The sequence below is a fragment of the Gorilla gorilla genome, chromosome 20 (genome assembly GCF_029281585.2).
Source record: "Gorilla gorilla gorilla isolate KB3781 chromosome 20, NHGRI_mGorGor1-v2.1_pri, whole genome shotgun sequence".
Taxonomy (NCBI): domain Eukaryota; kingdom Metazoa; phylum Chordata; class Mammalia; order Primates; family Hominidae; genus Gorilla; species Gorilla gorilla.
Genome location: NC_073244.2, coordinates 52,592,075 through 52,605,101, shown reverse-complemented (window position 1 = coordinate 52,605,101; position 13,027 = coordinate 52,592,075). Strand labels below are relative to the sequence as shown.

General features: G+C 48.4%; 1 protein-coding gene across 1 annotated transcript; it reads left to right on the top strand.

Annotated features, from left to right (window-relative positions):
- The first annotated feature begins 1,172 nt into the window (after window positions 1–1,172).
- On the top strand, window positions 1,173–12,858 carry LOC101146638 (cytochrome P450 2A6). Its single transcript, XM_019015583.4, has 9 exons — window positions 1,173–1,373; window positions 1,640–1,802; window positions 2,842–2,991; window positions 3,226–3,386; window positions 4,550–4,726; window positions 5,506–5,647; window positions 6,122–6,309; window positions 6,832–6,973; window positions 7,626–12,858. Exons 1-9 carry the CDS (start codon window positions 1,194–1,196, stop codon window positions 7,805–7,807), a joined length of 1,485 nt encoding a protein of 494 aa, XP_018871128.2. The 5' UTR covers window positions 1,173–1,193; the 3' UTR covers window positions 7,808–12,858.
- The last annotated feature ends 169 nt before the right edge of the window (window positions 12,859–13,027 follow it).

Below are 13,027 nucleotides of genomic sequence, written 5' to 3'. Positions count from 1 at the left end.
TCGCCCTTAAAGGAGACTTAACTCACCCTCAAATGTGATCTTCTCTTCCCAAACACTCCCTTTCCACTGGCAGGAAAACCAAATCCAGAAAGTGGAACTAAGGACGCAGAGCAGGAGAGATGGGAGTTCAGGGCCACTCACACATGTCCCCTGCCCACTGTCTGTTTTCTGTCCTCTGTAGATCTTTATATAAAATGAGAAACATAAACAACAATCATAATATTAATAGGGATGATACAATCAATCTAGTGGGTTTCCCTGAGGATCTGGGTTGGAAACCAGTGGACAACCCTTGGGACACTTGAGGTTTTTCCACCATTTGGGGGTTGTTATTACTATTTCTCCAGACCTAGCCAATCCCTCTGCCAACTGCTAACTCCGGGTACTCTTCTCCAGGTGTGGGGAAAGTTCCCGTGAAATATGGCTCTGGTCTTCCTCCCCTTTCCCAATCAGAGATGGGCAGTGGAGGTTCTATGGCACCCATCCTGGCCTCACTCTGAGGTTCCAATGAGGATTCTGGGCATCAAGAGACAGCTCTGGGCAAAAGCAAAATCAAGTCAGCCCCTGGACCCAGTGCTGGGCTGCTGGGCTTTCTGGGATGACCTACTGGGCTTGCTACACACTCCTTCTCCCAGAAACTCCACACCCACAGCCCTGGGTCTTCCTAGCCCCAAGACTTTCAAGTCCATATGCCTGGAATCCCCCCTCCTGAGACCCTTAACCCTGCATCCTCCACAACAGAAGACCCCTAAATGCACAGCCACACTTTGTCTTACCCTAATAAAACCCAGACCTTTGGATTCCTCTCCTCTGGAACCCCCAGATCCACAACTTTGGGGTGCATTCTCACTCTCAGACCCCAAATCCAAAGCCCAAGTGTTCCCCTATGCAAATATTCCAAACTCCTCAGTTCTACAGCTTATCTGTTGCCCCCTCCTAAATCCACAGCCCTGCGGCACCCCTCCTGAAGTACCACAGATTTAGTCTGGAGGCCCCCTCTCTGTTCAGCTGCCCTGGGGTCCCTTTATCCTCCCTTGCTGGCTGTGTCCCAAGCTAGGCAGGATTCATGGTGGGGCATGTAGTTGAGAGGTGAAATGAGGTAATTATGTAATCAGCCAAAGTCCATCCCTCTTTTTCAGGCAGTATAAAGGCAAACCACCCCAGCCGTCACCATCTATCATCCCACTACCACCATGCTGGCCTCAGGGATGCTTCTGGTGGCCTTGCTGGCCTGCCTGACTGTGATGGTCTTGATGTCTGTCTGGCAGCAGAGGAAGAGCAGGGGGAAGCTGCCTCCGGGACCCACCCCATTGCCCTTCATTGGAAACTACCTGCAGCTGAACACAGAGCAGATGTACAATTCTCTCATGAAGGTGTCCCAAGGCAGGGAGATGGGTGGCATGGGGTGGGGGCTGCCTAGTTGGCTGGGGCTTTGTGGCAGGGGGTTGACCAGTGTGGACCAGAGTCTTAGGAAATGGAGTTTTGGAGTTTCAGCATCAGAAAGACAGGATCTTGGGATGTCCAGCTCCCTGGCTGTGAGAACCTGGGGGCGAAACATTCCAGCACATGACATCTCGGTGCTGGGCCCCATTCAGAGTGGGGGCTGCTCCCTCTAACCACTCCCACCCACCTCCATCAGATCAGTGAGCGCTATGGCCCCGTGTTCACCATTCACCTGGGGCCCCGGCGGGTCGTGGTGCTGTGCGGACATGATGCCGTCAGGGAGGCTCTGGTGGACCAGGCTGAGGAGTTCAGCGGGCGAGGCGAGCAGGCCACCTTCGACTGGGTCTTCAAAGGCTACGGTGAGGGGGTGCCCAAGAGGGGGAAGGTGGCCTGGTGGACGCAATGGTCTCAGTGTCCCCAGACTTCTCCCTGACTCTCCTGCCCACTGGAGGCTATGGCAGAGCCCCCTGTCTGGTCTTCTCTCCCCATCTCCCTTCATTGTGGCCTCTCCATGTGCGTCCCTCACCTGTCTCCAGCGTCCCTGTCCTGATTCCTCCCTGCCTCTCTCTGCCCCGTCTCCTTATTCTCTCTCACTGGAGTCTCCTCTTTCCCCTCTCTCTCCATCTCTGAGGACATCCTGGGTTTCTGTTTTCCAGCCCTGGTTCTCTGTCTTCATTTGTCTTTTTGTCCCTCTTAGCTTCTGTGCTTCTCTGTGTTTCTCATCTCTCCGCATCCCTTTCTCACTTCTTCCTCTGTCTTAGGATTTCAGGGTATTCCTACTTCCACATCTTCAGCCTCCATCTCCTGGTAACAGTCTCTCTTCCTTCCAGACCCTCTCTGTTTCTATCTCAATATTTTTCTCTCTTCTCCAGCTCAGCTTAAGAATCTTTCACCATTTTTATTTCCTCCTCCCAGATCTCCCCATATCTCACTTCCCCTCCCTCCATCCTCTTCCTCCATCACTCTCTTTCTCTCCCCACTTCCTTCCCTTCCTCCATGGAGTGTCCCCTTATCCCTCTGTTTCTCTGTGCATCTCTCTGTCTGGCCTTTCTGTTTCTTTTCTGATTGTCTTATTCTTTAAACCTGGTCTCTCTCTCTCTCTCTCTCTTCTCTTCTCTCTCTCTCCTCTCTCTCTCTCTCTCTCCCTCTCCTCTCTCTCTCTCTCTCTCTCTCTCTCTCTCCCTCTCCTCTCTCTCTCTCTCTCTCTCTCTCTCTCTCTCGACCTCGACATCGTGTTTCTCTGACTGAGTTTGCAGCTCTGCTGGGCAATGGCGCTGAATCCATCTCTCTTCCACCCTACTCCCTCTCTGCTCCACCCTTGGGGAGCCCCTTGGAGCTGGTCCGCTCCTGCCCCCGCCGCCCCCTGGCCTGTCTCCACTCCCGCGTTCACCTCCCCAGGCGTGGTGTTCAGCAACGGGGAGCGCGCCAAGCAGCTCCGGCGCTTCTCCATCGCCACCCTGCGGGACTTCGGCGTGGGCAAGCGAGGCATCGAGGAGCGCATCCAGGAGGAGGCAGGCTTCCTCATCGACGCCCTCCGGGGCACTGGCGGTGAGCAGGGGACCCCGAGTGCGGGGGCAGGAGAAGGAAAACGCCCAGGACGAGGAACCCGCGCGCGTTCTGCCTGGGGATGGGGACTAGGTGGGGAAAGGCGCCCGCACTTCCAGCCCTGGAGTCTGGCGATGGGAATTTGGCTCAACAAGGCCCTGCCTCCTGGAATTCTGACTCTCCTCAGACCTCTGAGTTGACTCTCTCCCCAACCCCCTTCTCCCTCCACACCCGCAGGCGCCAATATCGATCCCACCTTCTTCCTGAGCCGCACCGTCTCCAATGTCATCAGCTCCATTGTCTTTGGGGACCGCTTTGACTATGAGGACAAAGAGTTCCTGTCACTGCTGAGCATGATGCTGGGAATCTTCCAGTTCACGTCAACCTCCACGGGGCAGGTAACTGGCTGCAGCCCGGCCCGTGACGCCCCTACCACAACCTGCCAACTGCTCCCCTACCTGGAGACAGGTGCCCCAAACTCCCACCCCCCTCCAGACAGAGTCCCCTCAAAATCAGCCCCCGATATTGGACAACTGGAGAGTTGCACCAGAACCCAGGAGAGATGCCCAATACCCAGTCTCCAAGGACACGTGGATAGCTCAACAGATGCTCCCCAAAACAGAGCCTGCTGGCAGGATGCATACCCTCAGCTCAGCTCTCTCACCTGGGCACGTGTTCCCATCCCCAACTTACCCTAATTTGTAACAGGTGCTCCCTACCCAGTTCTTCTGAATATTTTAACACCTGGACAGGTGACTGCCTCAACCCGCCTCCTGCATACCTGAACACCTGGTGCTGCAAAATCCAGCCCATCATAATCATTTCACATCTACACAAATGTCCCAGATTAGCCCACTGGAATATCTGGCCAAGGGCCCTCTACTTCACCCACTTAAATACCTGAAAACATGGACAGCTGCCCTAACCAACACCTTAAACACATAAATATCTAGACAGATTGTTCCCTGACACACAAATAAGTGTTCCCCAACCCTTTCCAATCACACACCTTACAGAGGTGCTCCCAGTGCATCCCACTTGGATAGGTAAACACCTCAATAGGTATCCCCTTCTCTTCAACATCTTCACCAGCCCCACTTTAATACCTGAACACCTGAACAAAAGCCCCCAATCCAGACCCAGTAAGTATCTGGACAGCTGTCTCCAACCAAACCTACTTGAATGCCTAAATACCTAGACAGGTGCCACTCACCTCATACCAGCCCCACCTGAAGAGCTAAACGCCTGGACAGGTGTCTTCCAACTCAACTTCACTTGAATATCTGAACACCTAGATGTGTGCTCCAATCCAGCCTCGTTTAAATACCTGAAACCTGGATATATGTCTCAGTTCTTCTCACCTAAATTACTAGACCATGGCCCTGGTACCTAACCTTCCTGAAAACTTAGATATAAGTTCCTATCCAACCCCACTGAAATACCTAAACAACAGGACAGATGCCTTTAACTCAGTTCCTTCCTATGAAACAAATCCCATTCCCATCAGCTCCTGCCCCGTGACAGCTGTCCTTCCCTTCCCATCCTCTCTCTGCAACCCCAGCTCTATGAGATGTTCTCTTCGGTGATGAAACACCTGCCAGGACCACAGCAACAGGCCTTTAAGTTGCTGCAAGGGCTGGAGGACTTCATAGCCAAGAAGGTGGAGCACAACCAGCGCACGCTGGATCCCAATTCCCCACGGGACTTCATCGACTCCTTTCTCATCCGCATGCAGGAGGTACACCCCAGCAGCCAGTGCAGGGAGATGCAAAGCCAGGCAGAGGGAAATCAGTCTGTGAGTGGGGCAGGCAGACGACACAGGCCCATTCAAATTAACCCTCGTCATAATAATCCTCACAATTGGCTGGGCGCCGTGGCTAACAGCCTGTAATCCCAGCACTTTGGGAGGCCGAGGCAGGTGGATCACCTTAGGTCAGGAGTTCGAGACCAGCCTGGCCAACATGGTCAAACCCCGTCTCTACTAAAAATCCAAAAATTAGTTGGGCATGGTGGCGCCAAGGGGGGCAGAGGTTGCAATGAGCCAAGATCACAGCATTGCACTCCAGCCTGGGTGACAGAATGAGGCCCTGTGTCAAAAAAAATTAATTAATTGTTTAAAAAGTAAGTGAGCCTGCATGGTCATGCGCATGTGCAGTTCCAGCTACTCAGGAGGCTGAGGGTGGAGGATTGCTTGAGCCCAGGAGTTGGAGTCCAGCCTGTGCAACTTAGCAAGACCAAGTCAGTATAAGAAAAAAAAAAAAAAAAAAAAAAACTGACAGCTAAGTTTATAATTGAAGGACAGATGGTCAGCAAGGTAAAGAAGGTGAGAAGGAAGAGCATTTTGGGCAAAGCCAGCAGCCAGGGCAAGGGCTGGAACCTAGAGCGAGTCTGGTAGATCTAGGGTCCCTCTTTCCACCTTCAGTCTGGACCAAAGAGAGGTACATCCAAAGGAAAAGCCCTAGAAGGGCCCTGAGGGCAAGAGGAGTGAGGTTGGCCTAAAGCCCCCTCTCCCTGCAGGAGGAGAAGAACCCCAACACGGAGTTCTACTTGAAGAACCTGGTGATGACCACGTTGAACCTCTTCATTGGGGGCACCGAGACCGTCAGCACCACCCTGCGCTATGGCTTCCTGCTGCTCATGAAGCACCCAGAGGTGGAGGGTAAGGCTGGAGGGGGACGGAAGTGGAGGGCCCCAGACCCTCAAAACTCCCCTTAGACTGGTGCAATGTCCCCACCTGTCCCAGATCCCAGGACCCTGAGATGTGCCTTGTTGTCCAGAGACAGGGCAACATTCAGCTGGTAGGCATCAGCTGAGTCTCATCAGCTATTAAAATATTGAAAATGTCTGCACTGATTGGTCAGTCACTTCTGTCCCAAGCCCACTGAGTGCCCACTGCCCGTTCCCCCGGGTCATCCCCTAAGTTCCTCCCTGTGCCTCCCCTGTGATTCTGGCACAACCTGGTTAACAGGATCCTACTCCAACAATGCGAATGGCTGATGTCTGTTCTGTTATGAATGGTCTACTTCCGTCTCATAGGCGGAGCCATATCATCCACCCCGTTTTGCCTATTCGGACTATCATTTCCTGCTCTGAGACCCCTAGATACCTAAACACATTCCCCTTCCTCCCCCAGCCAAGGTCCATGAGGAGATTGACAGAGTGATTGGCAAGAACCGGCAGCCCAAGTTTGAGGACCGGGCCAAGATGCCCTACATGGAGGCAGTGATCCACGAGATCCAAAGATTTGGAGATGTGATCCCCATGAGTTTGGCCCGCAGAGTCAAAAAGGACACCAAGTTTCGGGATTTCTTCCTCCCTAAGGTGCTATCCGCCCCCACCCCCCAGACTACGGGGACTTCCAGCCCCTCTCTGTGTCCCCAGCATCCCGCCCACATTAGAAGCTTTCTAGACCCTGTCCCACTCCCTCAATCAGTCAAAAAAGACTTCCCCAACCACCACATCCGTTCCACCTTTCCACTTAGACACTCCTGAGTCCTGCATCTCTCCAGACTCTTTGTGTCAGGAGAATCAAACCCATGTTCCCAAACTTCCTATCTTAAGAAACAGAAGCCCCCTTTCCATTCGGCCTTTTGTCATAGGGACAGAAATCTCAGGTCCCCCAAACACCCTGCCTAGAAGGACATGGACCCCATGTCTCCCAAACTTCCTGTTTCAGAGATGTGAACCTTCTATCCCCCAAAGCTCCTCCTTCACAGGACCCCAAGTCCTCCATGCCTGCCACTTCCCCTCACCTGGGGCACACTAGTTCCCCCTCCAGCCCCTGTGTACTTTCACCAATCCCCCGACCCTCCTCATTACACACAACTTCCTCCTCCCTACCAGGGCACCGAAGTGTTCCCTATGCTGGGCTCTGTGCTGAGAGACCCCAGTTTCTTCTCCAACCCCCAGGACTTCAATCCCCAGCACTTCCTGAATGAGAAGGGGCAGTTTAAGAAGAGTGATGCTTTTGTGCCCTTTTCCATCGGTAAGAGACCACTGTTTGCTGCCAGGCCACGGCTCACACCAGCAGGGGCCTCCCTCACCCTCCTCCCCTCTCTGCGGTGTAGCCTGGTATTTCTCCAGCTTGGAAGTTCCTGTTAGAATCTACCCTTGAGCCACCAGCTGATACTTCCTTAACTACCAAGCACCCAGTACCTGCGCCCAGGAAAAATGAAAGGAAACATCTTTCCCCATAGATGTATTTCTCTAGGGTCACACAGCAGATTCCTCAGATCCCTAAAAAGGAGATGACGGCACAGCAGTCATATTTGCAAGTGTACCTGGCAGGAAAGGACATCTAAACCTCCCATTGCTACACCTGGCATGGATCACCTCATCTATGATGGATGTGTGACATTATGCCTTTTTCAAAACCCATAGAACTGTATAAACAGAGTAAACCCTAGTGTAAACTATGGACTTTGTTAGTAATAATCTATCAATATTGGTTCACCATTGTTATATCTCTTATAGAAAGAAACTGAGGCTCTGGGAGGATCAGAGCCTCCTCTAAAACTCTCTCAGGCCATAATATTCCACCCCTCCTCCCTGGGAGAGCCGCAGCTGGAGGTCGGTAGTGGGGCGAGGCTGCACTGAGAGTGGGTTTCACCTCCACCCCTCCCGCCTCTCCTCCTCAGGAAAGCGGAACTGTTTCGGAGAAGGCCTGGCCAGAATGGAGCTCTTTCTCTTCTTCACCACCGTCATGCAGAACTTCCGCCTCAAGTCCTCCCAGTCACCTAAGGACATTGACGTGTCCCCCAAACACGTGGGCTTTGCCACGATCCCACGAAACTACACCATGAACTTCCTGCCCCGCTGAGCGAGGGCTGTGCCGGTGCAGGTCTGGTGGGCGGGGCCAGGGAAAGGGCAGGGGCAGGGGCGGGGCTTGCGAGAGGCGCGCAGCTAAGACTGTAGGCAGGATGGCGGAAAGGAAGGGGCGTGGTGGCTAGAGGGAAGAGAAGAAACAGAAGGGGCTCAGTTCACCTTGATAAGGTGCTTCCGAGCTGGGATGAGAGGAAGGAAACCCTTACATTATGCTATGAAGAGTAGTAATAATAGCAGCTCTTATTTCCTGAGCTAGTACCCCCGTGTCACCTTTGTTCAAAAACCATTGCACGCTCACCTCACTTAATTGCCACAAACCTCTGCGAAGGGCGTTAATGCCCATTTTACACGTGACAAAACTGAGGCTTACAAAGTTGTCTCTGATGTCTCACAAAACATAAGTGCCCAGAAAATCTTTGAACACAGATCTGTGCCCATAGCCCTCTAGACACATTCTTAAAAACCACCCATTCCTCACGTAAAACAGCTTAGTATAGCATCACATGGCCTGAACATCCCTGTCCTGGGGAGTTTTCCAGAGACCTGGCGGGTGGCTGTCCTGCCTTCACTGCACACATGCCCACACTCTCACCTACTCAACATGCTTTGAATACCCGGGTGTAATCTGTGCTCGCTACCAGATAAGGCCACTGTAGCCCATTCAGAGTCAGTCCAGGGACACAACGAGACATGAATGGACATACAGAGTCAGTCCATTAACAATTTTTTGCAGAGCAGAAGTTTTTAATTTTAATGACATTCTGTCAATATATCCCTTAATGAAGAAGTTGAAGGAAAGAATCACTTACAGAGAATGAGAGAACTCTGGATCAGGACATAGCCATATTCATGTGTGTGATCATGTTCAGACATGCATGTGAGCATATGACTGCATATTCTCCTCCGTGTATGCATGAAACACATTCCACTATGGGTTTCTGAAGGCTGGGCTCTCCTGATGGATCTGGGGTCTGTTGTAAGACCCAGCTGAGAGTTTCACAATCACTGCCCACTCTCAAAGAAGTTAGTGTGTGTCCCCCTTAGAAGCTCCCTTACAGCTTTCACGAAAATTAACTCCAAGTTTATTGTAGACCTAAATGAATAGTGAGTACAAAACTTCTAGAAGATAACGTAGGAGAAAATCTAGATGACCTTAAGTTTGGTGATGGCTTATTAGATACAACACCAAAAGCACAATCCTTGAAAGAAGCAATTGATAAGTCCTGTGTCATTAAAATTAGAAGCTTCTGCTCTGCATAAGAATTGTCAAGAGAATGACAATACAAGCTACAGACTAGGAGAACATATTTGCAGGGGAAATACCTGATAAGGGACTTACATTCAAAATACACAAAGAACTGTTAAAACTCAATAGAAAACAACCCAATTAAAGAATGGGCAAACGATCTGAGCAGACACCTCACCAAAGAAAATATACACATAGCAAATAAGCATAAGGAAAGATGCTGCATATCATATGTCAGTAGCCATTTCAAATTGAAACAATAATGATGTACCACTACTCACCTATTAGAATGGCTAAAATCCAAAGCTGACAACATCAAATGCCGACAAGGAGGTGGCTCAACAGGAACTGTCATTCATTGATGGTGGGAATGCAAAATGGCACAGCTACTTTGGAAGACAAATTGGCAGTTTCTTGCAAAGCTAAACATATTCTTACCATGTGCTGCAGCAATCATGCTCTTTGGTATTAACCCAAATGAGTTGAAAACATATAGCAACACAAAAACTTCTGCACAGATGTTTATAGCAGCTTTATTCATAATTGCCAAATCTTGTAAGCAACCAAGATGTTCTTCAACAAGTGAATGGATAAATGAACTGTGATATGTTCATACAATGAAATATGGCAGGGCTTGATGGCTCATACTGTTAATTATAGCACTATGGGAGGCCGAGGTGGGCAGATCACTTGAGGTCAGGAATTCGAGACCAGCCTGGCCAACATGGTGAAACCCCATCTCTACTAAAAATACAAAAATTAGCCGGGCACGGTGGCATGCGCCTGCAGTTGCAGCTACTTGGGAGGCTGAGATGGGAGAATTGCCTGAATCCATAAGGCAGAGGTTGCAGCGAGCTGAGATGGAGCCACTGCACTCCAGCCTGGGCGACACAGTGAGATTAGAAGAAGCAATATTGTTAAAATGTTCATACTACTCAAAGCAATCTACAGATTCAATGCAATTCCTATCAAAATACCAATGACATTCTTCACAGAAATAGAAAAAACAATTCTAAAATTTAAACAGAACCACAAAAGATCTAGAGTAGCCAAAGCTATCCTAAGCAAAAAGAACAAAATTGGAGGAATCCCATTATCTGACTTCAAATCGTATTATAGAGCTATAGTAACCAAAACAACAAGGTACTAGCATAACAAGTTACGTAGACCGATGGAACATAATAAAGAGCCCAAAAACAACTTCATACATCTACAGTGAATTCAATTTCAACAAAGCTGCCAAGAACATTCATACACTGGGGAAATAACAGTCACTTCAATAAACGATGCCAAGAAAACTGGACATCTATATGCAGAAGAATGAAACTAGACCCCTATTTTTTGACATATGCAAAAATCAAATCAAAATGGATCATAGACTTAAATCTATGACCTCAAACATGAAACTACTAAAGAAAACACTGAGAAAGCTCTCCAGGACGTTGCACTGGGTAAAGATTTCTCGAGTAGTACCCAACAAGCACAGGCAACCAAAGCAAAAATGGACAAATGGGATCACATCAAGTTAAAACGCTTCTGCACAGCAAAGGAAACAATCAACAAAGTGAAGAGACAACCTACAGAGTGGAAGAAAATATGTGCAAGTTTTCCATCTGACAAAGAATAATTGACAAAAAAATATAAGGAGCTCAAACAACTCAATAGGAAAAAAATCTAATAATCCAATTTAAAATTAATAAAAGATTTGAATAGACATTTCTCAAAAGAAGACATACAAATGGCAAACAGGTCTATGAAAAGGTGCTTGTATTAATCCGTTCTCACACTGCTATAAAGAAATACCTGATGGCACGATGGCTCATGCCTGTAACCCCAGCACTGTGGGAGGCCAAAGCGGGCAGATCGCCTGAGGTCAGGAGTTCGAAACCAGCCTGGCCAACATGGTGAAACCCTGTCTCTACTAAAAATACAAAAAAAAGTTAGTCAGGCGTGGTGCTGGGCACCTGTAGTCCCAGCTACTTGGGAGGCTGAGGCATGAGAATTGCTTGAACCTGGGAGGCAGAGGTTGTAGTGAGCCAAGATCACACCACTGCACTCCAGCCTGGGTGACAGAGTGAGACTCTATCTCAAAAAAAAGAAAAGAAATACCTGAGACTTGTATTAATCCGTTCTCACGCTGCTATAAAGAAATACCTGAGACTGGGTAATTTATAAAGAAAAGAGTTTTAATTGGCTTACAGTTTTGTAGGCTGTACAGGAAGCACAGCAGCTTCTGCTTCTGGAGAGGCCTCAAGAAACTGCCAATCATGGCAGAAAGCAAAGAGGGAGTAAGGCATCTTAGATGGCGGGAGCAGGAGCAAGAGAGAGTGAGCGGGGAGGTGCTGTACACTTTTAAACAACCAAATCTCATGAGAACTCACTCACTATCACAAGAACAGCACCAAGAGGACAGTATGAAACCATTCATGAGAAATCCAACACCCTCCAGCAGACCCCACCTCCAACATTGGGAGCTACAATTCAACATGAGATTTGGTGGGGACACAGATCCAAACCATATCAGTGCTCAACATAATTATCATCAGAGAAATGCAAATCAAAACTACAATAAGATGTCATCTCACCCTAGTTCAAATGGCTTTTATCCAAAAGACAGGCAATAACAAATGCTGGCAAGAATGTGGAGAAAAGGGAACTCTCATACATATCTCTTGGTGGAAATCTAAATCAGTACAACCACTATGGAAAACAGTTTGGAGGTTCCCCAAAACACTAAAAATAAAATGACCCTATGATCCAGCAATCCCACTGTATATATCCAAAGAAAAGACATCAGTATATCCAAGATATATCCACACTCCTATGTTTACTGCAGCACTATTCACAGTAGCCAAGATTTGGAAATAACCTGACTGTCCATCAACAGATGAATGGATAAAGAAAATGTGGATAGAATGGATAAAGAAAATTCACAAAAAGGAGTACTATTCAGTCATAAAAATGAATGAGATCCTGCATTTACAACACAGTTGCAACTGGAGGACATTACGTTAAGTGAAACAAGCCAGGCACAGGAAGACAAAGGCCACATGTTCTCACTCCTATGGGACAGCTAAAAAAAATTGAACTCATGGAGGTAGAGGTATAATGATGGTTAGCAGAAGCTAAAAAGGGTAGTGGAGAAGGGAGGATAAAAAGGAGATGGTTAATGGATACAAAAATACAGTTACATGGAAAGAATAAGATCTAGTGTTTGGTAGCACAATAGGATGAATGTAGTTAACAATGATTATAGTATATTTCAAAATAACTGAGAGTGGAATTGGAATGTGCCTAATACAAAGAAATGATAAATGCCTGAAGTTATGGATATCCGAATTTCTTTGATTCGATTATTACACATTGTGTCTATGTGTCAAAACATCACATGTACTCCATAAATAGTACAACTTTCATGAAAGAAAAAGAAAAGATTGGCCAGGTGCGGTGGCTCACACCTGTAATCCCAGCACTCTGGGAGGCCAAGGCAGGCAGGACCGCTTGAGCTCAGGAGTTCAAGACCAGCCTTGGCAAAATGGTGAAACCCTGTCTTTACAAAAAATACAAAAATTGGCTGGGCATGGTGATGTGCACCTGTAGTCCCAGCTACTTGGGAGGCTGAGGTGGGAGGATGGCTTGAGCCTGGGAGGACAAGGCTGCAGTGAGCTGTGATCGTGCCACTGCACTCCAGCCTAAATGACAGAGGGAGACTCTGTCTTAAAAAAAAAAAAAAAGAGAGGGAGAAGGAAGGAAGGAAAATAAAAGGGAGGGAGGGAGGAAAGGAGGAAGGGATGGAGAAAGGAAGGAAAGAAAGAAAGGAAAGAAAGAAAAAGAAAGAAAGAAAGGAAGAAAAGAAAGAAAGAAAGAAAGAAGGAAAGAAAGAGAAAAGAGAAAAGAAAAGAAAGAAAAGAAAAGAAAGAGGGAGGGAGGAAGGAAGGAAGGGAAGGAAGGAAAAAATTCCTCAACATG